Genomic DNA, 26,610 nt, shown 5'->3' on the forward strand with positions numbered 1-26,610 from the left:
GAATATAGAAAAAGTTTAATCGCTGCCATTTTCTTTATCCCTAGAATTTCCAGAGTCTTGCACTAAAAAAGATTTAGAGCCAGAGCACAGGCCCAAAAGTCTATAGCTTTTGCTAAGAAGCTTCCTTTCCAGAAGCTAATCTTTAGAGAAATCTGAATCCCCAGAAAAGTTATGAAGATTCTTATACAGGACTTGAAAAGACAATAGATAATGAAACCACAACACTGTTAAAAAAAAAAAGACATGCCAAGGCTTGTTTTTTTCACATTCACAGAACTATCAGTCTTAAACAAAAGCAAAAAGAAATCTGATGTGCACTATGACCTAGCCTCCTGAATTCTGCAGGAGAGCAAGAAGTGTAGAAATTGAGATCTGTTGAGTAGAAGGTTTTGAAAACCTGACTTCATAAAACTTACAGTAAAATTCCTACTGTGTTTCAAAAAGAGTTTGCCTCAAGAAAGCAGGAAAATCAAAACCACAGAATATTTACAAGCTGAAGCATGACTTACAAAAGCCCCTAATTAGAACTTACTAAATTTTAAACTAAATGCTTTTGCCAAAGCTTGCTATGAACTATATGCATTAGAATTTGTTTCTACTGCAGGAACCCAAAGATGTAGAAGTGCCTGAGGTATTGCAGTTGGACTGGATGCACAAACCTAGATTTGGGAAAGGGATCCATGAAGACTGACAAATAAGATGCCTACCATGCATCAAACGTTGGTCTAATGTTCAGCACGTGCTTCTGTAACAGCAACTCAAACAATAATGGGTGTTGTAAAAAGTTTTTCAAGGTTCTTTCACTGTAGTTTGATTCTCTGAGGACTGATTTTGCCTTTAACAAGTTTCATAGCTCTCAGGATGCGCAGAAACACAAAGCAGTACGTCTGACACACCATATGTGTGTTTGTGTGTGTAGATGTGTACACATCCAAATGTCTGGTCTACAAATACATGTTCACTGTCTTAATATCCACATAAATATGGTACACAGTCTTTTAACAAATAGAAAAGATGGTCATAGTAGTGTGTAAGCACCATGCTGCAAAGCCACTGAAAGACAAAAGCAGAATGCATAATGAAGTGCTGCTTTTTCCTGCCAGTAATTACATTTGCATGAGAATGACTCCAACCACTATCATTTATCATTTCTGGAGATGGAAATCTACGGTTGTATGGTTACATAGTTTATCCAATTGAGAACCCTACTGCAGCATTAGAAACGTTTGTTTTGGCTTATTACAATATCCTCAAGAAGGTTTCAAGAAATATTAAAACATACGGCTACAGCTCTTGCAGTACTTCATAATTTACCGAGCACATAAGACTGACAGGCAATAACGATGCAACTGGCTGCCAGCCTAATCTCAGTAATGACCTGCATTTCACAGTTGTTAACATAGTTACCAGAGTCACGCTATCACCATAATTCTAAAGAAACAAAGTGGGAATGGCAGCAAAATGCTTTTTTTACAAAAAAACACAACAACAAAAAAAAACAAACAAAACCCAACCTTCTGAAAGTTATCCTTTAATAATAACATTCTAAAAATTCATTTTAATGTGATTTTTTTCCAATGAGTTTTACTATTTATATTAAGATGCAAGCTGCAGCTGTATTTTCACTTGGGTACGCTTTTACAAATCCTTATGCAGACACTTGGAGAATCAAACCCTACAGGACTAATTAACAAGCACAAAATTCAGGTAAAATTATTCGTACCAAAATAACTTCTGAAAGAATTAACACATGCAAACATACTAGATGGTTGATGCTAATACACAGGAGATAATCAAAACAGTCTTATGAAGTAAAACTCATGAAGAGCCAACTATAAAACAGAATGCAATCTTGTTTGAAACCTTTCACCTCTATCTTTGAAACTTTTCCTTATCCCAAAGAATTTAGCTTCTTTATAAAGCTGGGAACTATTTAACCCCCAATTCGAATTTCGTCTGAACACCTTACACAGCATTCCTCTCTCCGTGGTAGAGTAAAAATTCCTGTGTTAAATAAAAACTGCTAGCAATTGAAATGTCACAATTTTTTATTTATTGTTTTTTTTTAATTAATTATTTATTGGTTTAATAATTTCCTTCTGAATGAATGCAGTACTTAATCTGCGCCCAAGCACTATTTGTGAGTGTCCAGTAACACTGAACATTTGTAATATTTTTATTAAGTCCTTGCAAACTTGGGAGCCAGAAGTAGGAAAGGTTTTCCAGTGTCAATTCCTGCGTCAAGATACAGGCTGGTACAGAGACTGATACACTTATTACTTCATTAACTACTATGTTCACCCTGAAGCTAAAGCTAGAGGGTATAAAATAAGTTTTCCTAGGTTCTTTTGTGGCTCTTGGGACTCATACTGCCTTTAACAGGTTTTACAGCTCTCAGAATGCTCAGAAACACACAACAATTACTTCCACAGTAGATGTATCAAACTACACCTGGAACCAGCTTAATATTTCTCCTTTACCTTTGCTATCCACATTGAGCATTGATAGGAGACCATGAAAAACTCATAGATGTAGTGCTTTCTGGGCAGTCTGCCTTGCCAATTATCTTTCAACCAAAACTGTCCTATGATTCTCTTTCTACCTCGCTACCTGTTTTTAAAGTAACAAAAGGAAGGTCGCCATAACCTCCAAATAAAATACAAAAGCATCCATTAACATGACATGCTTCCTGTCTCTTGGATTATTTAAAAATATGGTTGATATTTCCCACTATGTATGATTCCTTGCAGAATCCTATTTTTCAACACTGCAAAACAAAACTAATTCAGTGAGTAACTGGTGATTAATCATGTTCAACTGTCACACCTAATTTAACTTTAATTCTATGAAAAGGTTTGCTATACCATCCAAGGAGAAAATACATATTTTAATGTGCAGATGAAGAAAGTGTAATAGCATCCATCAACTATATTTTCCTCACCAAAAAAGTAATTTTGAAGGTTTTAAACTATTAAACAATTGGTTCTTTTTATGAAGTTATTTATGAAACTGCATGGAATACAGATATATTTAGCATTACTTTCAGTTGCTTCCATGTATTTCTATTTCTTTGAAATGAGTCCTAGCAGCATACAGGACTGCATTTAGTGTTTCAATTGCGAGGATGCATCTTTTGGAAGAATTCATTAGACATATTTCCTCTCTGTATACTATGGATCAGACCATATTAAAAGGCCGAGCTTACTTTAAAGCAAAGAGAATAAAGGGCTTTGTAGTCTTGAAGAAAGAGCTTGCTGCACATTTTGAATATATTAAAAAAAAAACCCAAAAAGCAAAACTGAGAAACCATGGTAGCACTACAACAAAGCAACAGGTACAAAGGGAAGAGAGAACTGCACTGCCACACGGCTCTATTAAGCTGATACAGCTGTGTACATATCCTTTTAGAAATGGTAAAACTATTAACACGTTGTAATTTAATGAAGCATATCTCTCCTACCATCCCAATTTCCAGTTATGTCCTTTTCTGCATCCGTCCTTAAAAAGATTATTGCAGCAATTGGCTTAAGTACACCACACATTTCACAATGTTAGGATATGGTGGGAACCATGCACTGAGCAGAGAGTTAGGAGGCAGCAAATAAATGAAATACGCAATTTAAAGTTTTGGGGTGACACAATGACAAGCACTTATATCCCCCAGGAAAGTAAAGTTCTTATCAATTACTTGATTGCTTAATGCTACCACCCACTTATATCACAATTTGACCAAAAGCACTGGAAGTCCACACCAGCATTTAATGATGCATTTAGGAAAATAACATTGCATTAATAGTTTGAAATATGACTCTGGGTCTGTCCTCTCCTTGGGAAAAGATGTAACTTGAAATGTCCTACTCCTGAATGATGCGTGCCAACATGGAACTTCGAAATTTATATATGCAACACGAATTATTTAGTATATGTGTGAAAATGACACTATTCTATACTGTGTGACGTGCAGATATTGAATGGCTATTCCCAACTGCAGCAAGACTTTAATTCCTGAAACACTTAATTTGTCTTCCACAAATAAGATATCTAGTGAGAAGCAACTAAGACCTCTAGTGAAAACAGGCAACTTAAGGGAGGTCAAAACCAAATTCAACAGCAATGATATGCTTGCATAGAGACACAACGCATAGTAATCAAACCAAAAATCACAAATCTGGAGATAGCAATACCTTCTCAATTAACATCTGTCAGCCCAAGTCCTTCTCCTTAGAGCTGCTTCTAGAAAGCTCATTTGCCTGTTCACACTTAAGAAATGTCAGGCTTTTGTTGAGGTCAGGGGTTGAGGTCAGGGGTTCTGTTTACCCGGAACGTTAAGCAAGCAGTTTGGTTGGACAACGCAAGGCTCTGTTCACCCCCTTCAGATTCATCCTCACTGTGCTTTTTTCCTGTGACAGTGTAAATGCAGAAAGCCCCAGGGGCAGTAGATAGGAATTGAAACACAGAAGCCTCACGCTCAAGTCCTGAGGTGAAATTAAGGCACCCTGTCTCAAAAGCAAATTACCATTAAGCATAATAACATTTCTATCCTAACCCTTATAACACTCTAAACCCAACAACAACAAACTATAAAAAGGACAAGCATCAAATGATTTTTGCCACATCCTGCCCTAGGCTGCTGGGATTATATTCATAATTTTGTGTAATATCACTACAGAGAGGATGAGAGGAGACTAGAAACTTACTCAGACCCCATGGGAACTGCTAAAGATGAAGTGAGGACTTGGCCAGACCATAGTGGTTAATGACGTTTTCCTCTATTTTGTTCCAATACACAAGGCTTCACAGTTTGCATATGCAAATAGTATCCACTCCTTTTCTTTAATTCAGGGTTGTTTTTAGAAAGAAGAAAATTACTATAGAGAAGAAATCAGCATGCAGTGTACACAGAAGCTGTTACCTTTTAACTTCTTTAATACGTAATCACATTTGCCCTAAGGGACAAATATCAACCAGGCTTACACTATAAGAATAGTATGTGCTAACCTGAGTTATCTTCTGCACAGCAAGCTAGGAGACAAAATACTGGCCTCTGTAGGTGCTGGCATCTACACAAAAATCAAAGAAAACTGCTATTTTAAATTAATTATTGTCATTACATTACTTTAGGGTTTGCAAAATCAGTTACAGGACACATTCTGCTCTGGAGAGGTTTCCTCAAGTAACAAAACAGCAGGTAATTTCTAAAAAACTCTCACAAAATTAAAGAGAGAGATCTCAAGGCACAGAGAGAAGACAGGGAAACAGAGTTGCCAAGTGCTAAAAGCTTACAAAACCCCAGTGGCTCTCTGGCAAATGACTGACCTGGAGCAGAGTGCAGCAGTGAGTGATGTTCAGCAGGCCAGATGCCATAAAACCACGAGGAATTAAAACTATTTCCAGAAAAATCGAAATATTCTTCTCCATCCTTAGAATGAAATCTCGCCATCATCCTCTTGTTCTTCTGCCAAGTTACAAGTGATGGGACGGGAAGAAATGGCCTCAAGTTGTGCCAGGGGAGGTTTAGGATTGATATTAGGAAAAAATTCTTTACTGAAAGAGTGGTTATGTGTTGGAACAGGCTGCCCAGGGAAGTGGTGGAAACACCATCCCTGGAGATGTTAAAAAAAAGTGTAGGTGTGGTGCTTCAGGACATGGTTTAGTAGGAATGGTGATATTGTGTTGACGGTTGGACTTGATGATCTTAGAGGTCCAGCCTTAACAATTTTATGATTCTATGATTATTTGTTCCTTGCTCAAAACAGAGTTCTCTTGTTGTTGTAAGAAGCAACAATCACAAAGTCAAACCCCTATGATTCTCTCATCATTCTCCACTCATAACATTTTTTATTTTCCTTATAAATATCAGTTAAAAAGAAGAACAAATAACAAAATATGTTACAGGATGTAACACGATCAAAGCTATTCTTTTTTCCAAGGGATTTGTAAAATCAGGTTTGAAGAAAAAATACAATCAACTCGATAGAACATCACAAATATGGCTGTAGATCTTAACACTCAAAAAGTTACCCATTTTGTATTATCACAGAGTTTCAGTCAAAAGATGTATGACTTCAGCCAAAAAACTCTGTACAACTTCAATGCATAAAGCAATGACTATCAACTACAGCCTTGTAAAAACCTAACAATCCAATATACAGCTACCTTAAAGTGCTAGAAGACGTTCCAAATAAAAGTATATGAAACAGGGTAACTGCTCAGGTTTGAAGACTGACAGTTTAAGAGTTTAGTCAGAAAGTCACTTGATTTGTATAGAGTAAAAAATATATTTATATAAATGTATCTATAGAAATATATAGCTATAAAAATAGTTTCCCAGCTAGGCAGAAGCATGAATGGCAGGCATTTGTTTCACAGTGTTTTTCACTTCTGAGAATACTGTACTGCAGTGATGTTGAGATTATTACTTGAGAAATGGTTGAAGGAAAACATCATTTGCCAGAATATAAACCCAGAAATTAAATTACAGCCAACATTTCTCAAGCATTTAATGTTTTTTAACTATGTTTTCAAAACAGCCAAGTAGTACAACTAGCTGCCACAATCGCAAGGTAGTGTTTTAAAGCATTATAAGCCATTGTTATAAAGAAACTTCCTGACTTTTGATCAATATAACAATGTATTAACAACTTGTTAAAGTGTCCACTAATAATTTTTTAAGCATTAATAAATTACAGCTGGATATAGCTGAGACCTCTAATAACGTTGCGCGCTAGAGAACAGAGAGGTGTTAAGAGACCAAGGGCTTTTAGTCCTTGGGACAAGGACCTTAGGACAAGGTCTCTTTAAGAGACCAAGGATCTCTTAAAGAAATAAGAGTATTGAATCATAGAATGGTTTGGGTTAGAAGGGACCTTAAAGATCATCCAATTCCAATCCCCCTGCCATGGGCAGAGATATCTCCCGCTAGATCAGGCTGCCCAAGGTCCCATCCAATCTGGCCTTGAACATCACCAGGGATGGGGCTGCCACAACTTCCCTGGGCAACCTGTGCCAGTGCCTCATCATCCTCATCATGAAGAATTTCTTCCTAATGTCTAGTCTAAATCCTCCCCCTTCCAAAGCCACTTCCCTTGTCCTATCAATACAATTCTTTGTAAACAGTCCCTCCCCAGCTTTCTTGTATGTCCCCCTTCAGGTACTGGAAGGCCACTATGAAGTCTCCTCAAAGCTTTCTCCAGGCTGAACAGCTCCAACTCTCTCAGTCTGTCCTCATAGCAGAGGTGCTCCAGCCCTCTGATAATCTTTGTAGCCCTTCTCTGGACCCGTTCCAAAAGCTCCACATCCCTCTTATATTGAGGATTCCAGAACTGAACACAATACACCAGGTAGGGTACCACAAGAGAGGAATAGAGGGGCAGAATCACCTCCTTCACCCTGCTGGCCACACTTCTTTTGATGCAGCCCACGATACGGCTGGCCTTCTGGGCTGCAAGCGCACACTACCAGCTCATGTTGAGCTTCTCCTCAATCAGCACCTCCAAGTCTTTCTCTGCAGGGCTGGTCTCAATCACATCATCCCTCAACCTGTACTGGAAGCAGGGATTGCCCCGACCCAGGTGTAGGACCTTGCACTTGGCCTTGTTGAACCTCATGAGGTTGACACAGGCCCGTTTCTCCAGCTTGTCCAGGTCCCTCTGGATTACATCCCCTCCTTCTGGTGTGAAGGCTGCACCACTCAGCTTGATGTCGGCTGCAAACTTGCTGAGGGTGCACTTGATGTCACTATCTCTATAATTGATGAAGATATTAAACAACACTGGTCCCAATACAGACCCCTAAGGGACACCATTCGTCACAGATGTCCATCTGGACATGGAGCTGTTGACCACTACTCTCTGAATGTGACCATCCAACCAGTTCCTTATCCACTGAACTGTCCATCCATCAAATCCGTATCTCTCCAATTTAGAGAGAAGGATGTTTTGGGGGATTGTGTTAAAGTCTTTACAGAAGTCCAGATAGATCACATCCATTGGTTTTCCCATGTACAGAAACCAAAACATTTCTCCAGCTAAGGCTGTGTGATGAGTCACTATATCTACATCATACTGCTCCTGCAGCATTACAGCTGGAATTGATCTAGGGATCATCCAGAGAAAGAGCCAGCCAATTATAACCCCTCAAATCTCCAAGCTACGATTTTTGTCCCATCCTGATTGCAAATGATTTGACAGGAGTTGCAGAAATGTTCTCCCAACATTAACTGTCAGGTAGTTGCTCGATTCCCAGTCTATCTTCATTGCAGATAGAATCATAGAATCACTAGGTTGGAAAAGACCTTTGAGATCATAAAGTCCAAACATTAAATCCACTATTAAACCATATTCCTAAGTACTTCATCTACACATTTTTTAAAATACCTCCAGGGATGGTTACTCAACCACCTCCCTGGGCAGCTGTGCCAGTGCTCAATAACCCTTTTGGCAAAGAAAGTTTTCCTAACGTCTAATCTGAACCTCCCCTGGTACAACTTGAGGCCATTCCCTCTCATCCCGTCACCTATCACTTGGGTGACGAGACCAACACCCACCTCACTAAAACCTCCTTCCCGATAGTTGTAGACAGTGATAAGGTCCTCCCTCAGCCTCCTTTTCTCTATGCCAGTTCCCTCAGCCGCTCCTCTTGAGACTTGTCCTCCATCCCCCTCACCAGCTTCATTGCTCTTCTCTCGACATGCTCAAGGACCTCAATGTCTGTCTTGTAGCGAGGGGCCAATGATAATGATACATCTCTCTGGTCAACCCATTAATGAAGTTCAGCTCCATTTCCAGTTTACTCAAGATCCTTTCCAAATTCCACCTGACCCCTGTGTCCTCTGGAAAGACCACCGCTCTTTCTCATGTTTCAGTGAGTCTTGATCAAGACCAAGACTTCCATCACAGCAATTTGCACAGGTACAGTTCTAGACATCTAGTCCACAGTTTTCTCCACATTTCAGGATCCATAACGTTGAGCCAACTTCCCCAAACATGTCTCAGGAAAAGAGTTTCGCTTAAACTCCTAGCATTTGGATTCTATTTCTAAGTAAGCTTCCCTGACATTCTTTTCCTTCTAGTGAAGCTGGAGCTCATTGATATTTATTTGTTGTAGTCTTATATGATGCTTGAGAATCTCCTCAAAAGGAAAAAGCTTGTACATAGCGTATCTTACAAAGCTAGTACACACACCCCCCATAGCTGCCTCCTCGAAGACAGCCTCCCAAAGGTCTCTTGTCCTTTTTCTATTTCATGAAATGCTGCAAGGACTGTTTCTTTGCTGTATTTTCCAGTTACCTACTTCATGTGCTCCTGCAGTTTACACAGAATTTTTTCTAACTCCCTCTGTGCCCAGTTTATCTCTTCCAGTTGAAACATTATTCTCCCAAATGTTTTATGGCTTGTCCTGTCACTCCATCCCAAGCTTCCCACCACGGTTATCAGCACACGTTTTCACTGACATATATAATTGCACCTGTCAAGCCATCACAGAAAAGTTTGAGATTCCTTTCAGATAAGGGCTTTCATTCACCTTTCTCACAAACCACTCCATCTCAAGTGTCCACATCCAGCTACAGGTTCCCAAGCTTCAAGTGTAGCAGCTGGTTTAGACCAGTTGTGTTCCTCTGCTGTTGTCCTCTTCAGGCCTATTTCTGAGCCTCACTACCCGATAGAAGCAGCAAAGCAGGGCCAGATGAGCTTCTCTCTCCTCTTTAACCCCTTCACTACAATAGCAGCTTTGGTAAAGAATGCTACAGACCTAGAAGTGCTGAGATCCATGTTAGTAGATGGATTTAAAAATCAATGCAGGAAACAACTACTGACTATATAAATATTTAATTACTTCAGGCCTTACTGTCCTTTTCACATAGACTACTGCTTTTGCTAGAAAAGCAATAACGTTTAATTCATGGGATTTCTTACTAATACAGTAAGATGCTACTCCATGGGCAACAGATTAATTTAACAGGGTTCCGATTTTGTCTACAGGTTCTTTGTTAATACTGTCCCAGGGGAAAAACTAAAATTCTGAAACAAACCTAGTATTCCAACCACAAAAACAAATAGCTTTCTTTGTAGATGACCAGCCTATATGGGCATAATCCTGCATAAATAAAACCACCACAAAGAGGACAGCCACCCTAGCACAGGTGTTGAGAGACTAAGGAAAGTGAGGACATTCCAGTGGCTTCCCAGGAGACTTGCTCCATTGGTGCAGAGGAGGCTTAAGCAGTGCAGAGAGCTCATTCTTAAGGCAATCCAGTGACCCTCATCACATTACAGCATGCTTCATCATTTCCTCCAAAAAGCAGTGGTTCAGATTAGGCAGCAGCCCCAGTACGAGCATGGCCATGCTGCTGATTGGATATGGAGCTGCTCCAGCTATCGCATATATAATAGAACCATCACACATATACTTAAACATCTATATCTCTGGCATTTGAAAAGCTTCACAGTCAGACCCTTGAAGGCTTTTCCTTACTAAAAGGATTCAGTACATGATCTCTTTCTTCTTATATTTGATATCTGAGGCTGGATTGCAGTATGGATGAAGACTTCTAGCATTTGCACCTATGATTTTGGTTCTCCAAACTTTGTTTGGAAAAACTACAGGGAATGCTTTCAAAATCAAGTTCTGAACCAGAAAGATCAGAAACAGAGAAGCAGATTTGGATGTGCTTCTTGGCACAGATACCGCAAAAGGAGCAGCTGAAGTGGCCAAGAAGAAAACCTAATGTAGTTCACAATTCAAGGAGGTGGTATTAGATGAGCAAATGCTCCAGTAATATGCCGAATCCATTAGCAACTCCAAATCAGACAGACATTCCCAATGGATTTGTGTCACAAAACCTACATTTACAGGAAGACTATTCCCCTTGCAGGAAAGGCTTACCAGGAATAAAAATCCTTGTAATGAAAACGAGCAGAGAGAATAAATTACCATAAATTCTTTGTATTTCAGCTGCACAGATAACAACATGGATATGAGAGCTTCATGCTCTCTGCACAAGAACATTCCCAAATAATCTGATGATACCCTGATCACAAAAAAAAGGATGAAGAAGCTTTAATCCAACCATGTTCTCCCTCTCTCACTCACACAATCCACGTTTGTTATTCTTCCTATTTAAGACAAAGTAGATAATGAAATAGTAGGTCTGATTTTGTTTATCTTAAAACCTAATAAAAAAACCCCAACCTTGACAGTGCGTATACACAGACATTTTTAGGAAGAGATGAGATTTTGAGACTTTTTATCATACGTGACTGAATTTTCCCAGACACATAATTCAGGCATCCACTTCATAAAATATATAGCGGATATGTTTTTCAGAATATTTTCTCTTGAAAAAACAAGCATTAGCTACCATTTTCCAAGTCTTTAAGGTGTTTAGGGAGTGAATACAGCATTATTTATCTTCAGTTATATGCTACTACTATGTTTTACCTATTTTATATTTATCATCCAAACTGGAAGAACAGTATTTGTTTCTTTACTCCCTTTATTTCAAATTGCAAAGAAAAATCATGAATTTGAGACTATTTGATTGTCCTGCTACACTATTCCTCTTATTACAGTATTTTTTTTTTAACTATAGGGAAATCAATGTATTAAAACAAATATGCAAACAGGTCAAATTTTGATCTTTATGCATTCAGATATGCAACAATCCAAATGTGACTGGTTGCAGAGGACATGACTGTTCTATATTTTCAGTTAATGTCACTTTTCCAAGGAAACTAAAATTATTCCTTACAATCTTGTTCAAATCTTTTATTGTAATTTTTTGGGATTTGAGCTATTGCATTAGCTATAATCTCCAGTTTCCATGGTATGATAGCCTTTCTATGTGTGTCCACATACGTGTACACAGAAACAAATGGATATCTACTCAAAGGCATCTATATCCTCCTCTTCTATTTTTCAATGGTTTTCAGATGCTTTAATATTTTTCCACAGCAAAATGCTGAATTTAAGCTTGCTTTTCTTAATTTCATTAACAGATCCCTTGAAAATAGTGCATGGACTCTAAATAGTACATGGGTGACACGCTGAATAACAGTCTCTGTCTGAACCTTGGCTAAACTATTTTAACTCAAAATTGTTTAGCTCAGTTATACCATTCAGATCACTAAATTTAGATTTGGTTTCCTAAGTTAATGAACTTTGCAAAGCTGACCTTTGTCACCTTATTCAGCTTAATCAAAGAATTTTCCTAGAGTCACTAGCCATTACAGCATTAAGTTTTGGTGGAATTATATAGAGCTTTTCCCTCCAAGTTTGTAAACCATTGATGACAATTTTGCAAGAATCACTTGCTGTGATGTCTTCTGCTTTGTAGTCAACATTTACCTACATTTACCAATCCTAAAGTTTGTTTCAAAGCAATAATTGTCTTTATTCTTCTGCTATTCACCACAGTTTTTCAACATCATCAAACATCCTCCCGTCTCCATCTGTTAAGACATAAGCTCCAGATATCACGGCAGTAAATGTCTAAAAGACAAGTGGTGTAGATATACAACACATTAGACAGAAGATATTTTGTTCACAGTTAAGTAACGCAGTGAGTTTAGTTCAAATTACCATTTTTCTTCTTTCTTCACAACCAATTGCAATGAACATCAAGCGTTAACAAAGTAAAAGCAGTAAAATTAAATCATATTCTGATTCTCAAACTCAGGCATCTAGTGAAACCAATCAATCAACAAAATAACTGAAAATATAATTATTGATCAGCTTGAGAAAATAAGTAGAAAACTGTATTGGTAAAGAAAACCTGAAAATTCTTTCAGCTAACCATAAATCATCCAAACGCCTGGAAACACAATGTTTCAAACAGGTTGCCAAGCTTACATCTCTTTTGGCACGTGTGCACAGAAATGTCACCATGGGACAGACTAGGGAAATTAAGAGGAATCATCCTAGATATAAGCCAGCTTCGCTCTTTCCAGTATTATCCCTCCACTATTTCCTTTTTACGTTTACACAGATAGTAGCATTTGCAGTGAAAAGACCAGAGGAAATGTCACTTACTTCCTTATTCTATGACTAATTATGATTAAATAGATGGAGAGGGGAACTCATTACAGTAATTTTTTGGCTCCTGAGTAATTCCTGAGGAATACTCTTAGCAGAGAAACTTCCCATACAGTGTGAGTAGATGAATGGCAGTGCTGAGTGCTACCTTCAAGTGGGACAATATACTGGAAATGTTAACTTTGGTCCTAATTTCTCCTTAGGCAGCTATCCATCAGCTTTCATTAGTATCAAGACTATACAAGTCTAAAATTGCAGCAGGTAAAAATTCACACACAAATGAGATTCTTTGATTTGTAATGGGTATTTAGCTATCAGGTACCAAACTTTCAACTTCAAATTGCAAAGAAAAATCATGAATTTGAGACTATTTGATTGTCATGCTACACTAAACATAAAATCACCAAGAGGAAAAAAAAAAAAAAGCACTAGTATATTTTTCCTTTTTACATGCCTGACATTTTTTGGTTTTCAGTTCTATCTTCTTGACATAACCAACTATAAAATTATTTGTTTTAAAAGTAAGTGTAGCAGAGAGAAGATGCTGTCAAAGTAACTTCTAAATTACTTTCACTAAACTACTTACACATACTTGGTGTCCCACAGATGCACTTAAACCACCTTTTTTATTTGTTTTTCTACCCAGGGCATCACTTGAACCGCTGACAAACTGAACTAGTGCCTCATCACACTGACCTGGAGTTCTCAAACTGTGATGCATGTACAGCCACAGCAAACAAACCACTTCAAACCAGTATGTAGCCTACGTGACCAATGCCCATTCAAGGAGGTTCAACCTTCCCTCCTGCCCAATGGTAGAAATCAGGAAAAAGTTTGGAATTCAGCTCCCTAATCCACTGGGGAGCTATGAAAAAACAAAATTAGCCTGAATTTGCTACTGCTTTTGTGATAATCTCTACCCAGCTACTTACTTGGAAAAGTAGAGGCACTTCTTTTGACACCCAGGAAAAAAAAAACAATGCCAAGACACACAGTAGTGTAGAACAACACAGCACGTCTGAACAGGCTTGGGTAGAACTGTTAACTACCATTTGATTTATGGCTAAATGGAGATCTTAAATCTTGAAAACAGCTGCAAAGCTCAGTACTGAGCATACCACATAACCAGCCGGACCATTCTCTGCCTGGGTAAATCATGAGGATGTGAAAGCCATGAAGAATAAAGGCAGAGTTTATACCGCGATCAGAAAAATTACTCACAATTCTGTAGGGACTAAGTGAAAAGTGGCTGTAGATTTTTCTGTTACACTGGACAAAGGAGATCTCCACACTGTGTTACTACCACAGATGCAACAAAAGAGAAGTCACTCTTAATCCCTGGAGCTAAAGTTACTACCTCAAGGCAGCTGTCAGCCAACACAGACCAGCTGCTGTTCAATATTACATAGCATATGTGCGTAAGAGATGGCTTTTCAGACTCAGTTCGCAGGAACTCCGGCTGTTGGTGGTTTGGTGGCCTTGCCCGAGCCATCCTGACACAGTCCTTAATAGCAGAATTGAAGAAGGAACTGCATTCTTCTACAAAGGGAGCTAAAATTCTTCCTAAGGCGCAACCTACCTACCACTTGTTCCTGCTGGTGCTTTGAAGGACTCCCTGCTGCCTTGGGAGCTATATAATGTCACCTAAATGTGGTCATCAGACACATTTATGGCAGTGTTATACAGTTCCACAGTGAAAATGGAGATGAGATGCAACTCAGTAGTCTTTTGGACTGCTAAACTTCCCAAGGAATTCCCTCATCAACACTGCACTTCTCTGCTATATTTTAAAAATCATAAAACAAAACCTAATACAGAATCCTCTTTTCCTCTGTTGCTTCCCATTCTTTGAGAAAACAGCTATTAATTCCAAGGTTTAAGTTTCTTTCTTTTTGAAGCAAGCAATTTCTTTCTACTTCCAAGGATTTTTTTTTGTCTAGTAAAAAAGAACCACTCACATTATATATTTGCATAGCTTGTCATGTCTTCTCTAAATTACTAACTGCTTTTAGCTCAACAGAACAAGAATCATGATAATTTTTGCTTAGACTCGGCAAAATGGAGTCCTGACCAGGTCCAACAGCAACATCAAAATATCTTAGGTCTACAGAAATTTCCATGTACACGGACACAAGCACGTCACTAAAGGAAAAAAACATTCGCTTTGTCACTGGAAAACTTAAAATACTCAAAAAATGCCCTCCTTTTGACTGCTAGGGAGAAAGCAGATATGCATCAACTTTAGTCTCATAATCTGGCAGGAAATTTCATCTTTGTTATTCCTTACTGGCTTGTGATACAGCTGAGAACAACATGCCCACAATATCTTTGCAAAGCTGCACTGGTCTCTGACAGGTGACAACACATGCTGGATGCCCAAAAAAGAAATCTAAATGCCGGAAACTATTTCTTCTGCCAGACAAGGCTGTCAAATTCTAGTTCATTAAAAGCATAAATGTTTCCTTGAGAGTATTGTGGATTTAAACTGTATTTTATTGGTGACATTTACCAATGCACTACGGTAATTCAGTCACTTGAATAGTTGGCATTTCTTTGCTAACCATCTTTCTCCAGTCACCGCTGAGAAGCTAAGGCAAAGTAAGACTGTTAGACGAGATGTTATTTCTAGTAACACTTTTTTCCCTACAAAGTTATGCCTAGTGTTTGCCTCTTTGCAATCAGTCCCATCTGGAGTAACTTTGCTGCCTCAATGCATTTTCAGGGAAGTTTCCTTTTCTACTAAAGGCATCATTCACAACAGCATTAATAGAAACTGCAGATGAGCTGTTCGAGGCATAAGATACAGAGTTTGCAGAGGTGACTTACATAATACTTCCCCTTTATCTGTATTAACAACTTTCTGGACCAAAGCTTTAACCATCACCCAAGGCCAAATATGTTAAAGATGGAGTCTTAAAAGGTTCCTAGACATTAGAGAAGAATGGAGACAAAATGGACAACCATCTTTAAAACTTTATATACTCACAGGAGTCAGTGAATGACATGGTGCCTGTGCTAACACTGTGTTAACTCAATATGATGAGCCAGAAGGTCCCATCTATTTATATTCCTAATAATTTTAGAACACTTCAATGTAAAAATTTTAATTACTTCCAAAGTTAACAATCAGCTTTCTCCCTTGAGGGAAAAACCAAAATGTTATGAAAAAGTTTCTTTTTGCTCATACCTTGCACAAACTTGGCCCTTCTGGATAGTCTTCACCCAGGGCAGTCCTCCCTGCACGTCCTCCAAGCAGCCCCCTTCCTAAGCTGGCAAAACTCCTGCGGGGAATGCAGGTAGTGCAGTAGCAATGAAATTACCTTTTGTTGATTTACTTCCAGCTGTTCAGAGAGGTGCTTTAAGCTATGCTGACAGAGAGACTTGCCCACTCGGGCACTGTGCCCATAGCAGGACATTCCAGCAGCAGAAACATGTCAGCATCACCACATTGGTGGAGAATGAAACACTGCTCCCAGAAGCCATGCTAGGAGACAGATTAAGCTGCAAAAATCTGCCTAAAAATGCAGGTATGCATTACTTCTGTTCCACATAGTATCTCAGATTTAGCAGATTCCCAAACTAAGTACTTATAAAGCACATGAGAAAGTGAGTCCATCCTTCCCTATGGCACCTGGGCACATGATGAACCAGAGCCCATTTTACCTGAAGCCTTACCTTGTAATACATTCCCAAAATGTCTACATAAGTACTACTAAATAACTGTAGACTTTAACTGTATACAGGACAAAACATTTTCATAAAATGACCGGTTTTTAACCCCTACTCTTTAGTCCTCAGCAGTTCAGGTCCCTTTTTCTACTCTCGTCATCTGTGCCTTTCCAGCAGCAGAGGCTGTGTGCCCTCAGTGTGAGCCGCATCTGCTCCACCTCCCTTTTCTCTCACATCCCCCTCATTGCTTTTCTTTTACCCATTCTCCTCTTTCCTGTTTGCTCTGCAGAGCTCCTGGCAGCACCACATCTCACACTCCTGCCACCTCTTGTCTCGACTGCAGCTCAGCTAGCTGCAAAACAAAGGCCTGCCATGAGTACCACCTCCTTTCTCCTACCCCATGCCACTCTCCTCATTGCCGTGTTTCCTCGAGCTTCATCTCCATTCATGCATTTCTGTGGATACCCTTCACTCAAAGTAATAACTCCCACGGGCACCAGATTTGCACAGGCAGAGAACTAATTTGGTTGCAGTGGAAAACCCAGCACTGTCATGAGAATGCTAGGACAGCGGTCTTGCACAGTGGCAAAATCTGCAATGTCTATCTCACCTTACCTAACACATGCTCCCACCTACCGCTCTGCTCCAGCCTCCCTCACGCTTTCTGTGCTGCTCTGGGACGCTCATGCAGATTGGGCTCCTGACAGAAATCAGCTGCTGAAGCATTTTTGAGTCTTTGCCCTCTGATGTCCGCTAGGACTATATAGAAGGCCTAACAATGACTCTGAAGATAAACTCATAAAACATTTGCAATGTTCTTCTGTCCTGCAGCAGATACTCAGGAAGACATTTGTTTCACATCTCATCCATAAGCCAGCCTGGAGTTCCATTATGTACAGCTCAAATGTCTCCCCTGCATCCATATTAAAGCCACCATCACTTATCAATAAACTACTTTTTCTGACTAATTTCAATTCACCTTTAATATTTAGAGAGCCTATAAAATGCCACACATTAACCTTTTTTTCCATTTTCTTCAGGATACTTTTGTGAGAAGTAGTGCTATCCCAATCATGCAGGTAGGGACAAGGCATGAAGTCCAAGATACACGCTGAACTCCTGTGCAAGAAGTTCAGAAAGGACTAGCCAAGAACTTGTGTAATCCACCCAGTGCCCACAAATCCAAATGTGCTGAGAAAACCTCTCAAACAATCTCTACATCTTACATCTGCAACAGACAACAGAGTTGCCACATCACATATCAGCTACTAATATCTGATAGATATCAGGTAGCTCATGGCCACTTACTGTATCTTTATATCATAGAATAGTTTGGGTTGGAAGGGACCTCAAAGTTCACCTCATTCCACCCCCCCCTTCCAAAGCCAGGTATGACTTCCACTAGACCAGGACACAATGCGGCACATATAGAAGTATCTACATTTCACTACCATTTACTCATTAAACGCACTTTAGGGCTGGGGCTCCAGGATTTTACACTGCTACCAAATTAAGTCCCTGAAAGAGATTCTGTTACAGAAATACAGAAAGGTTTTGGTTGGAAGGAACTTCGAAAACCCATCTAGTTCCAACCTCCCTGCTATGGGTAGGGGCACCTTGCACCAGACCAGGTTGCTTAAAGCTCCATCCAACCTGCCCTTGAACACTTCCAGGAAGGGGGCATCCACAACTTCCCTGGGCAAACTGTTCCAGTGCTTCCACCATCCTCATAGTGAAGAATTTCTTCCTTATATCTAACCTAAATCTATCCTCTTCCGGTTTAAAGCCATTCCCCCTTGTCCTATCACTACATGTGCCCTTGAAACAAGTCCCTCTCCAACTTTCTTGTAGGCCGCCTTTAGGTACTGGCAGGCCACTATAAGGTTTCACCAAAGCCATCTCTTCTCCAGGCAACAATGCCAACTCCCTCAGCCTGCCTTCACAGGAGAGGTGTTTCAGCTCTGTGATAATTTTTGTAGCCCTCCTCTGGACTTGCTCCAACAGATCCCTGTCCTTCTTATGTCAGGGGCCCCAGAGCTGGATGCAGTACTCCAGGTGGGGTCTCATTAGAATGAAGAAGAGAGGGATAATCACTTCCCTCGCCCTGCTGGTCACACTTCTTTTGATGTAGGCCAGGGTACAGTTGGCTTTCTGGGCTGCAAGTGCACACCACCTGGTCGTGTTGAGCTTCTCATCCACCAGAACCCACCAGTCCTCCTCCTCAGGGCTGCTCTTAACCCATTTTCCGCTCAGACTGTATTTGTGCTTGAGATTGTCACCATCCAGGTGCAGGACCCTGCATTTGACCTTGTTGAACTTCATGAGATTCGCACAGGCCCACATATTAAGTCTGTCAAGATCCCTCTAGAAGGCATCCCTTCCCTCCAGCATGTCAAAACACACAACACAGCTTATGTCATCGGCAAACTTGCTGAGGGTGCACTCCATCCCACCGTCTATGTCTGTGACAAAGATGTTAAATAGCACCAGTCCCAATACTGAACGTGGAGGAACATCACTCATCAATGCTCCACTTGGACATTGAACTGTTGACAACAACACTTTGAGTGTGACAATCTACCAAGTGGTCCACCCATCAAACCCATGTTCCTCCAACTTAGAGACAAGGATGTCATGGAGAACAGCATCAATGCTTTGCACAAGTCCAGGTAAACGACATTGATTGCTTTTCCCTTATTCACCAACACTGTAACCCCATCACAGAATATGACTGCGGCTTTCTTTTCACATCTTAACGGCATCTGCATACCATTATATTAACTCATCTAAAAGAGATATAATTTCTCTGCAAAACTCAGGCTACATGCATCTTCTCAGACCATCAGGGCTGCAGCAGTGCTCCTACTTTAAGTAGTTTGTGCTTGATTTGGCAAGTATTTTTATGTCTTTCTTTTCTTTCATTTTCATACAGATTGGTTAGTATGCTGCTGTACTTTAGATCATCCTGAATAATTAATAGTTTGCCAGTTCTTGAATATATTAACGGTGTAGAAATATTGCTTGAACTTGTGAACTGTGATCAGCTTGCTGCAGAAGAGAAAATCTTTTCTCCTCTCTTCACTACTTCTTACAACAGTACGTTCAAATAAATCTGTTGAATAAAAAGACAATACTGCAAACAACTAATACTCGTTAAACAGAATAAATCTGCCTCCTTTGTTCTACGGTACATGGCACTAGAAAGCCTAAACAGCAATTACAGAAGGAACATCTTCTAACAAAAATTAATATCTCTCTCTCTCTCCTTCTGAGATCATAACACAGGCACTTATCACTTCAAAGCAATCTTAAAACAGCCCTGGCTAAAGACGCTCTTAAGTGCAAATAAAAAAGACAAGACGGGTGAAATATCTAGAAGGGAAAACACCAAACAGTCTTCTCTGCTCTCTCATAGTCTCTACCAATTTCAGTAACTGATTCTAATCAGTGATGCAGAACAGGAGTACACACGCTGGGGTTGTATCCCAGCTTGTCACAGACCAGCTGGGTGATAGAGGACAGATCCCGGACACTCTGGCTTCATTTCCTTTTCTGACAAAGAACCCTTCCAGAAAAAATGGGTTGTTCTTTTTCCAAAAAAAAAAAAAAAACAACAAAACAAATCCAAGTCGCAATAAACAGGATTTTAATATTTTTTTTCACTCCATTACAAACACTAGTAGTGATACTAAGAGAAAAACTTCCCTTGCTGACATCTACAGCTCTCTCCTGTGGACTCTCTCCTACCTTCTCACAAAGTACGTGCTAATGGCCATTGTTGAGGAAGGGCTGCAATGCTGGAGGTGACCCTGAAGTTCCCACATGCTAGCAGAAAAGAAAATATCCAGATTTTGCTGCCACTCTTTATTCTTTCACTGCAGTTAGTTTACTAAGTCTGAAGTTGTCACTTTTAGAAATACAGTGAAAAAAAATTAGAAATGTGGGCAACTTGAATAAACGCATCAAATACAAAAAACCTCAAAGCACATTTCCAAAACCCCAACCAAATGCACAAAGCCAGCAAATTCATGCTGACTGCCTATTTATTGCACTTGTCAGCATACTTAAGAGCTTTCTGAATATTCAGAACTAATTTTAGAGAGATGAGGAATTAACCTATGTTCAAAAGTCCTTACAGATATTGTTACATGTGATTTTTCCTTCATTCAAACCAAGCTGTTGACTCAGTTCTATTACTGTCAAAACCAGACCACATAATTAGAATTACTATTAAAATAACATATAGGCTGGTAACTTGCTGTCACAACCAGGGTCGATTCTCTGGAACACTGGAAAGTTTGTAATACTATACAGCCTTCTTGTCAAGTCCTCAACATCATTTTAATTTCAGGCTTTTAAAAAAAGAATTCTGGGTTTGTTCTTGTTGTAGATGCTTGTGCACAAGAGCTAAGTATAACCTACATTCACCTACATTCAGAATTCACCCTTAGATGCTTTAGGCCCTAACCAATTTTTAGAGAACTAATCATATTGTGAATTCGAGAGCACCATCCTGCCTTTTAGGCTTGCTTTACCTCACTGTATTGGAAATATACTTGGAACATAAAAATCTGTCTGCAGAAAGGATCTGTATGCGCAGTGGGTGATAAATTATACTGAAGATACACTATAAACCTTTGATGGGTGAAAGGCAGACTGCTCAGGTCCTATGCTATGCATTGTGCAACAGCATTTGACATCCTTATCAGAGTGCTCTTTTTCTGTTTCCATCATAATAATATCCAGCATAATTTCACTGATCTGGGTATGTTAAAAAATACATTCCTGCCTCCAACACATTTCTGTAAGCAATGTTATGCATTAGACACAGCCTCCAAAAAGACTTGTTCTTGTGACTAATAAAGGAAAAAAACTGAACATGCCTATACATAAATTAACCACAGCCAAGGCTCTGTAATGCACTGTTTGAAAGGCAATTTTTAAACTATAAAGTGGTTAATTTTGCTGTAAACCTGACCAGCTTACACATTTCAGCAACTTTTCTACTGTATTATACTGTTATACTTCACACAATTCTTGTAAATTGTACAATTTTGATTAAGCATGTTTAGTCAATGTGACTACCACAGACTCTTTGGTATGCACAGCACAATGTTCAGTGCCCAAGAACTTACAGAAATAAATTTTTGGGGAAAAAAAACCCTAGTATTTTGTAACTGCACAAAAAAACCATTCTACAGTACAAGAAGTTGTACAAAGAGATTTGTGGTTGCACTTACAACTTCAAATGTGGCATTTCTTTATATTCAACTGGTCCAAATATAGGTTTGCATTCTCTCCGAGCCCAGAATTTCTCATAAGAAGATCTACAAAAATGGCTACTACTTCAGATTCTTAATATAGCTTTTGGCTTACCTTGCTCTTTAGGGACAGGAAAGAGATAAAAAATAGAAGAATATATAAAAATTTAAAAGACCTCTTCTGAGTACAAATTTCAGTAGCTAATGCGGTAGAGAAAAATACCTTTTCTCTTTTCAGAGCTGCTTAACCACTTTCAACATTGCTTAAAATATATCCATGTACACATGTTTCTCCAACTACATATCAATAATCATAACTAAAAAGAGACTGAGACAGAAGTATTTCAGCTCAAAGGTAAAAGCATCAGATTTATGTACAAAAGAAATTAGCTAACTACAGCACAAACTCCCAGCCACCATAAACATTTTAACTGCTATTAAATAAAATTTTCAGTATAAAATAGTGTAGAAACACCACACTAGTGTAGAAAGCAGGAATTTTGGGGGGTTCTTACCTAGATAGACTAGCTCTAAATTCAAATGTTGTCTCAGCCCTTATAAGACGACAATCTCACAGAGCATCCTTCTTGCAAACTGCATAACCAAATAAAATAATACTTCTCTTCCATGGTTGCTTGTTAATGGACACAAATACAGAGCTTCGCCTAAACCTGGTAATGTGCTGTTTCATTACTGAAAATCTACTGACTTCGAAAACAAGGACTCACAAAACTGATGTATAATACACATTAAGGGAACTAATCTTATAGTATTTAGAATTTCCCACAGGAATAATTATTGTGCACTTCTTTTTTGCCACATATTTTGCCCTAAAAGGGAGAAGCTGGTAGAGTGGAAAGATGAAAGAAGACTTGGTGTACAGTGGCCTCAGCAGATGCAGTGGCCCTTGTACCCAGAGAGGCAATACAGCACAGGAGTGCACGGGTCAGGGGCAGCAGTGAAGAAGGAGCCGGGGGGAGGGAGGGAGTTTGAACTAGATGATCTTTGAAGGTCACTTCCAACCCAAACTGTGATTCTACAGTTGTGCCTTTGTCCTAAGACTAGTGCAAGTTTGAGGGCAGAGGACACAAAGAGACCAATGTTCCCATCTGGAGTTGGCCCTGGAGTTGAGGACAAAGGCAGTACAGGTTGTCATGTTGCAGGGTCTGACTCAGAGCTATGGGAAGGAAGAGGAGCAGTGGGTCACCGACCAGATCTTGGAGAGAGTACCCAAAACTATGCTATATTTTTGCCTTGTAACTCCCTCAGAACATTTGAAGTTTCCTGCCAGAGATTTTTAAAAGGACAAACTAATAATGCATCACAATCCAACGAGACACAGCTCTGCTTTTTGCTTTGAAAGGTTAAGATGAAGTGCAGGAAGGAGGGAGTGTAATTGTTGTAAAACACAATATTGCCTGAACATCTCCCTGTTGGGAAGAATTGCTTTTGCAGAGTCTCCAGTTGCTCACATGAGACATTTCTGTTTACATCCTTATCTGAAAGAACAAGAAATGAAGTTACAAGCTTGCTTTGTCAGGACAGGCATGAAAAATGACATACACAAATAAGGGAAAGCAGATATTTCCACTTTTTGATGTACAGTTAACTGCACATTTAACATTTATTAAAAACACAAGACACTAATGGAAGGGGCAGCACACAAATTTCTTTTCACCATTGCAAGGCCTGAAAGATAGTAAAGAAATTACTTTGGGGAAACTGCACAAAGGTACAGGATTAGTGCAGAAGAAAAAGAGCCTAACAGAGACAGTCTGTGGAAAAGTACTAAAGCGAGGAAAATTGATTTTGGAGCAAAGGTGTTCAATGAAAGCACCAAACCCCAGAATCAGCAAGCCAGAAGGGAAGGGAATGTCCCAGCTGATGCAGCAGTAGGAGTTTGTCAGCTGGTGGCAAGAGTCCTCTCCACACTAACAGCGTGGAGATCCACTCCTGTCCTCAGCAAGCCTGATCATGTTGAGTAGTCAATAACTGGTGTCTGACATTGAAAAGCCAGGGCCATAGAAGGCAGAGGGTTAGCTAAAAGAACAAAGGTTTTACTCAAAATGGTGACAATTCAGGAGCCTGTCAATTAGGAAAGCAACTCTGGTCCAGCATGCATAAGGCTTGCAAGACTGTTCATAGTAAGACAAGCATAAAGCACACTTCTTTAATGCAAAAAATCAATAGTATCATGCCAGTTCCTACTGGGAGGGAATGGGAAGAGTGAGGAGCCTCAGAGGAAGTCAAGATTATTTCAAAGAAGAAAAAACACAAGCTTGAGTTCTGTTGAACGGTGGAAGTGTGAAAGAATTAAGATGGCTATGATGTGTAAGAATATTGATTTTTCCCAGGGAAACTGTATTTAAGTGGAGCAACAACTCTCATCAGTAAGAAACTAAATTAGTGCCCAGATCTGTCTTATAAACACATCAGCAGACAAAAATGTTCCTCTACTCAAATGAGTACAAGAGAAAATGCTGACTTCTAACCTGATAAATGTGTAATAGAGCTACCAAAATAGAAACAGGCTACACATATGAGAAAAACAGGCAATACCCAGCACAGATTTGAAAGAGAAGCAATTCTACAGAAGAAAGGATGATTAATAAATATTTGAGTTCATATGTTTTGAGCAGCAATCTAAAGAACAGGAAAATGCATTATGTAAGTTAGATCGCAATATTCTTCTCTTCTCCCATTACTGGCCTCATTGCATTAGCATTTTACTCTTTCATGCTTCCTCAAAATAAAATACTAATTGATTTTGAGCTACACTGACTAATAATCAAAGATTACTGATTTTTCAAGGTGGGCTGATACAAACAGTTTCATTCACACACGGATGTGTTTCCAGCTGCACAGTAATGGCCATTAAATGATTCACAGCACCCAAGCTAAAAAACAGAAGCTTCTTATTTGCAGACACATAATACTACTATAATGTTGGAAGCTTCCACTAAAAAAATGAGCCAAAATTACAAGTGAAACCTTTTTTACAGAGAGAAGGAAAAATTATCAAATGTAATAGATTCTTCTCAAAAAAAATTAGGTTAATTTTAGAAACTAAGATACGTTCCTTTATGTAGACGGAAGGCACCTTATTCAGACAGGTTTTCACATACCTGCTTTAATAATCACACAGAACTCAGAGTAAGATGTAAATAGCATTTTTAAGTTCCGAGTGATAAAGAACACAAAGATTTACAGGAACACAAGATACACACTGCTCTAAAAGGCAAATTAACGTCACAAGTGTAACATGTGAGCGCAGCCCTGAAAAAACACACACTACTATCCGTACTTTACCACAGACAGCAGTCTTCGGCATCTAAAGCATTGATAGAAATAGCTTACAAAAGACATTAAACACACAGATTCATCCTGGATATAGGTCCTGTATATTTCTATCAGTTGCTCCAAGTAAGGCTGAGCATGACCCAAGAGGGACTCCTCTGAGTGGTTAACAAAAATACAAAACAATTATACCTCACAGTAACTTTAACACTTCACTTAGAAAAAAAAAACCTTTTAGCAATAAAAAAGGAAAGAAAAATAAAACAGGAGCCTATCTTCCCAGCAGAAGCACCGCATGGGACACATCAGGATTTTAACTGTAAGAGCCCCTACACCTTTCTGTATTCAGAGTTCTTTGTTGCCCGACAGTAAATTGGAAGGACAATCATATTTAAAAGTAAAAACATCAGGCTGTGCCTCCGGAATGCTGCAACAGAGTCCCTGAATGAATAAGAAGGAAAGCACGTTACCTTTAGCAAGTCTCCTCAGGATTTGACAGCGGCATTTAAAAGAGACAGCTATCATTCTTGCTGCCTGCCACCCCTGGCAAAGCGCGCTCAGGGTTCTGCTCGGTTGAATGCAGCAGAAGCCTGTGAATTCCTCCTCCCGCACATACCAGGAGAAAGGTAGCCCCGGCGGGGAGTGACAAAGCTTAATTCCTCTTGGCTGGTGCAGAGATCAGCTCCGTGTCATCCAGCAAAGCTGTGTCATTCACTACTACCACCACCACCATCTGCATGGGGAGATGAAGGGCTTAAAAAGCAGTATTTCTTTAAAACTACTGAGCATCCAGCTGCACACATGGATGTGGATATTAGAGGGAGCTGTTCCTCAGTCTCTCACATTCCCTGACTGTGCAGGGAGCGATGGTTGCTGTGCCCCACATCAGCATATGTAGTGATTTTTCTCCTTTCTCCTTCCTCACATCTTTCCCTCACGGTTCCCTCTAGATAAATACGGCAAAAACAGTAGGAATCCTAATTCTGGGGAGAAGGCACCTATTTCAAGAAGAAAATATTCTAAACAAAACGTATTGAAAATTTAATCTAACAGAGCTGTGGGAAGAAGAAAAGCAAAAACCTGATTTTATCACCAGGGAAGCTTTTTGACAATTGTAGACAAATTTATTACAGCCATTGAAGCACAGACCACAGGGGGAGGGAGAGAGGCAGAGGGAAGTGATGGATTGTTGTGTGGGCAGGACTGCGAAGCATTTGATCACACCAAAATAAATAAAATTAAGCTGCATAGAAAACACACAGTGAAACAAGGTTTCTCCTCTCACTAGAGAAGAGAGCAGTTTTTAATGCACCTGAGAATTTATTTTGCCAAGCACTGCCATTTGTAATAT

General features: G+C 39.5%; 1 protein-coding gene across 13 annotated transcripts in view; it reads right to left on the bottom strand.

Moving 5' to 3' along the window:
• GRIP1 (glutamate receptor interacting protein 1) overlaps nucleotides 1-26,610 on the bottom strand; it is a 334,162-nt gene that overhangs the window by 138,820 nt on the left and 168,732 nt on the right. Inside the window, exon 1 of one of the 13 annotated variants that reach the window (XM_054070602.1) lies at nucleotides 25,730-25,869. The exons of 11 other annotated variants lie outside the window; for them this stretch is intronic. In XM_054070602.1, coding sequence (XP_053926577.1) covers nucleotides 25,730-25,784 — 55 coding nt within the window. In that variant the 5' untranslated portion in view covers nucleotides 25,785-25,869. Of the gene's footprint in view, nucleotides 1-25,729; nucleotides 25,870-26,610 lie in introns of those variants that run through there. One more of the 13 variants, XM_054070634.1, reaches the window with a different exon arrangement.

This window comes from Cuculus canorus, chromosome 1, assembly GCF_017976375.1.
Source record: "Cuculus canorus isolate bCucCan1 chromosome 1, bCucCan1.pri, whole genome shotgun sequence".
NCBI classification, from domain to species: Eukaryota; Metazoa; Chordata; class Aves; order Cuculiformes; family Cuculidae; genus Cuculus; species Cuculus canorus.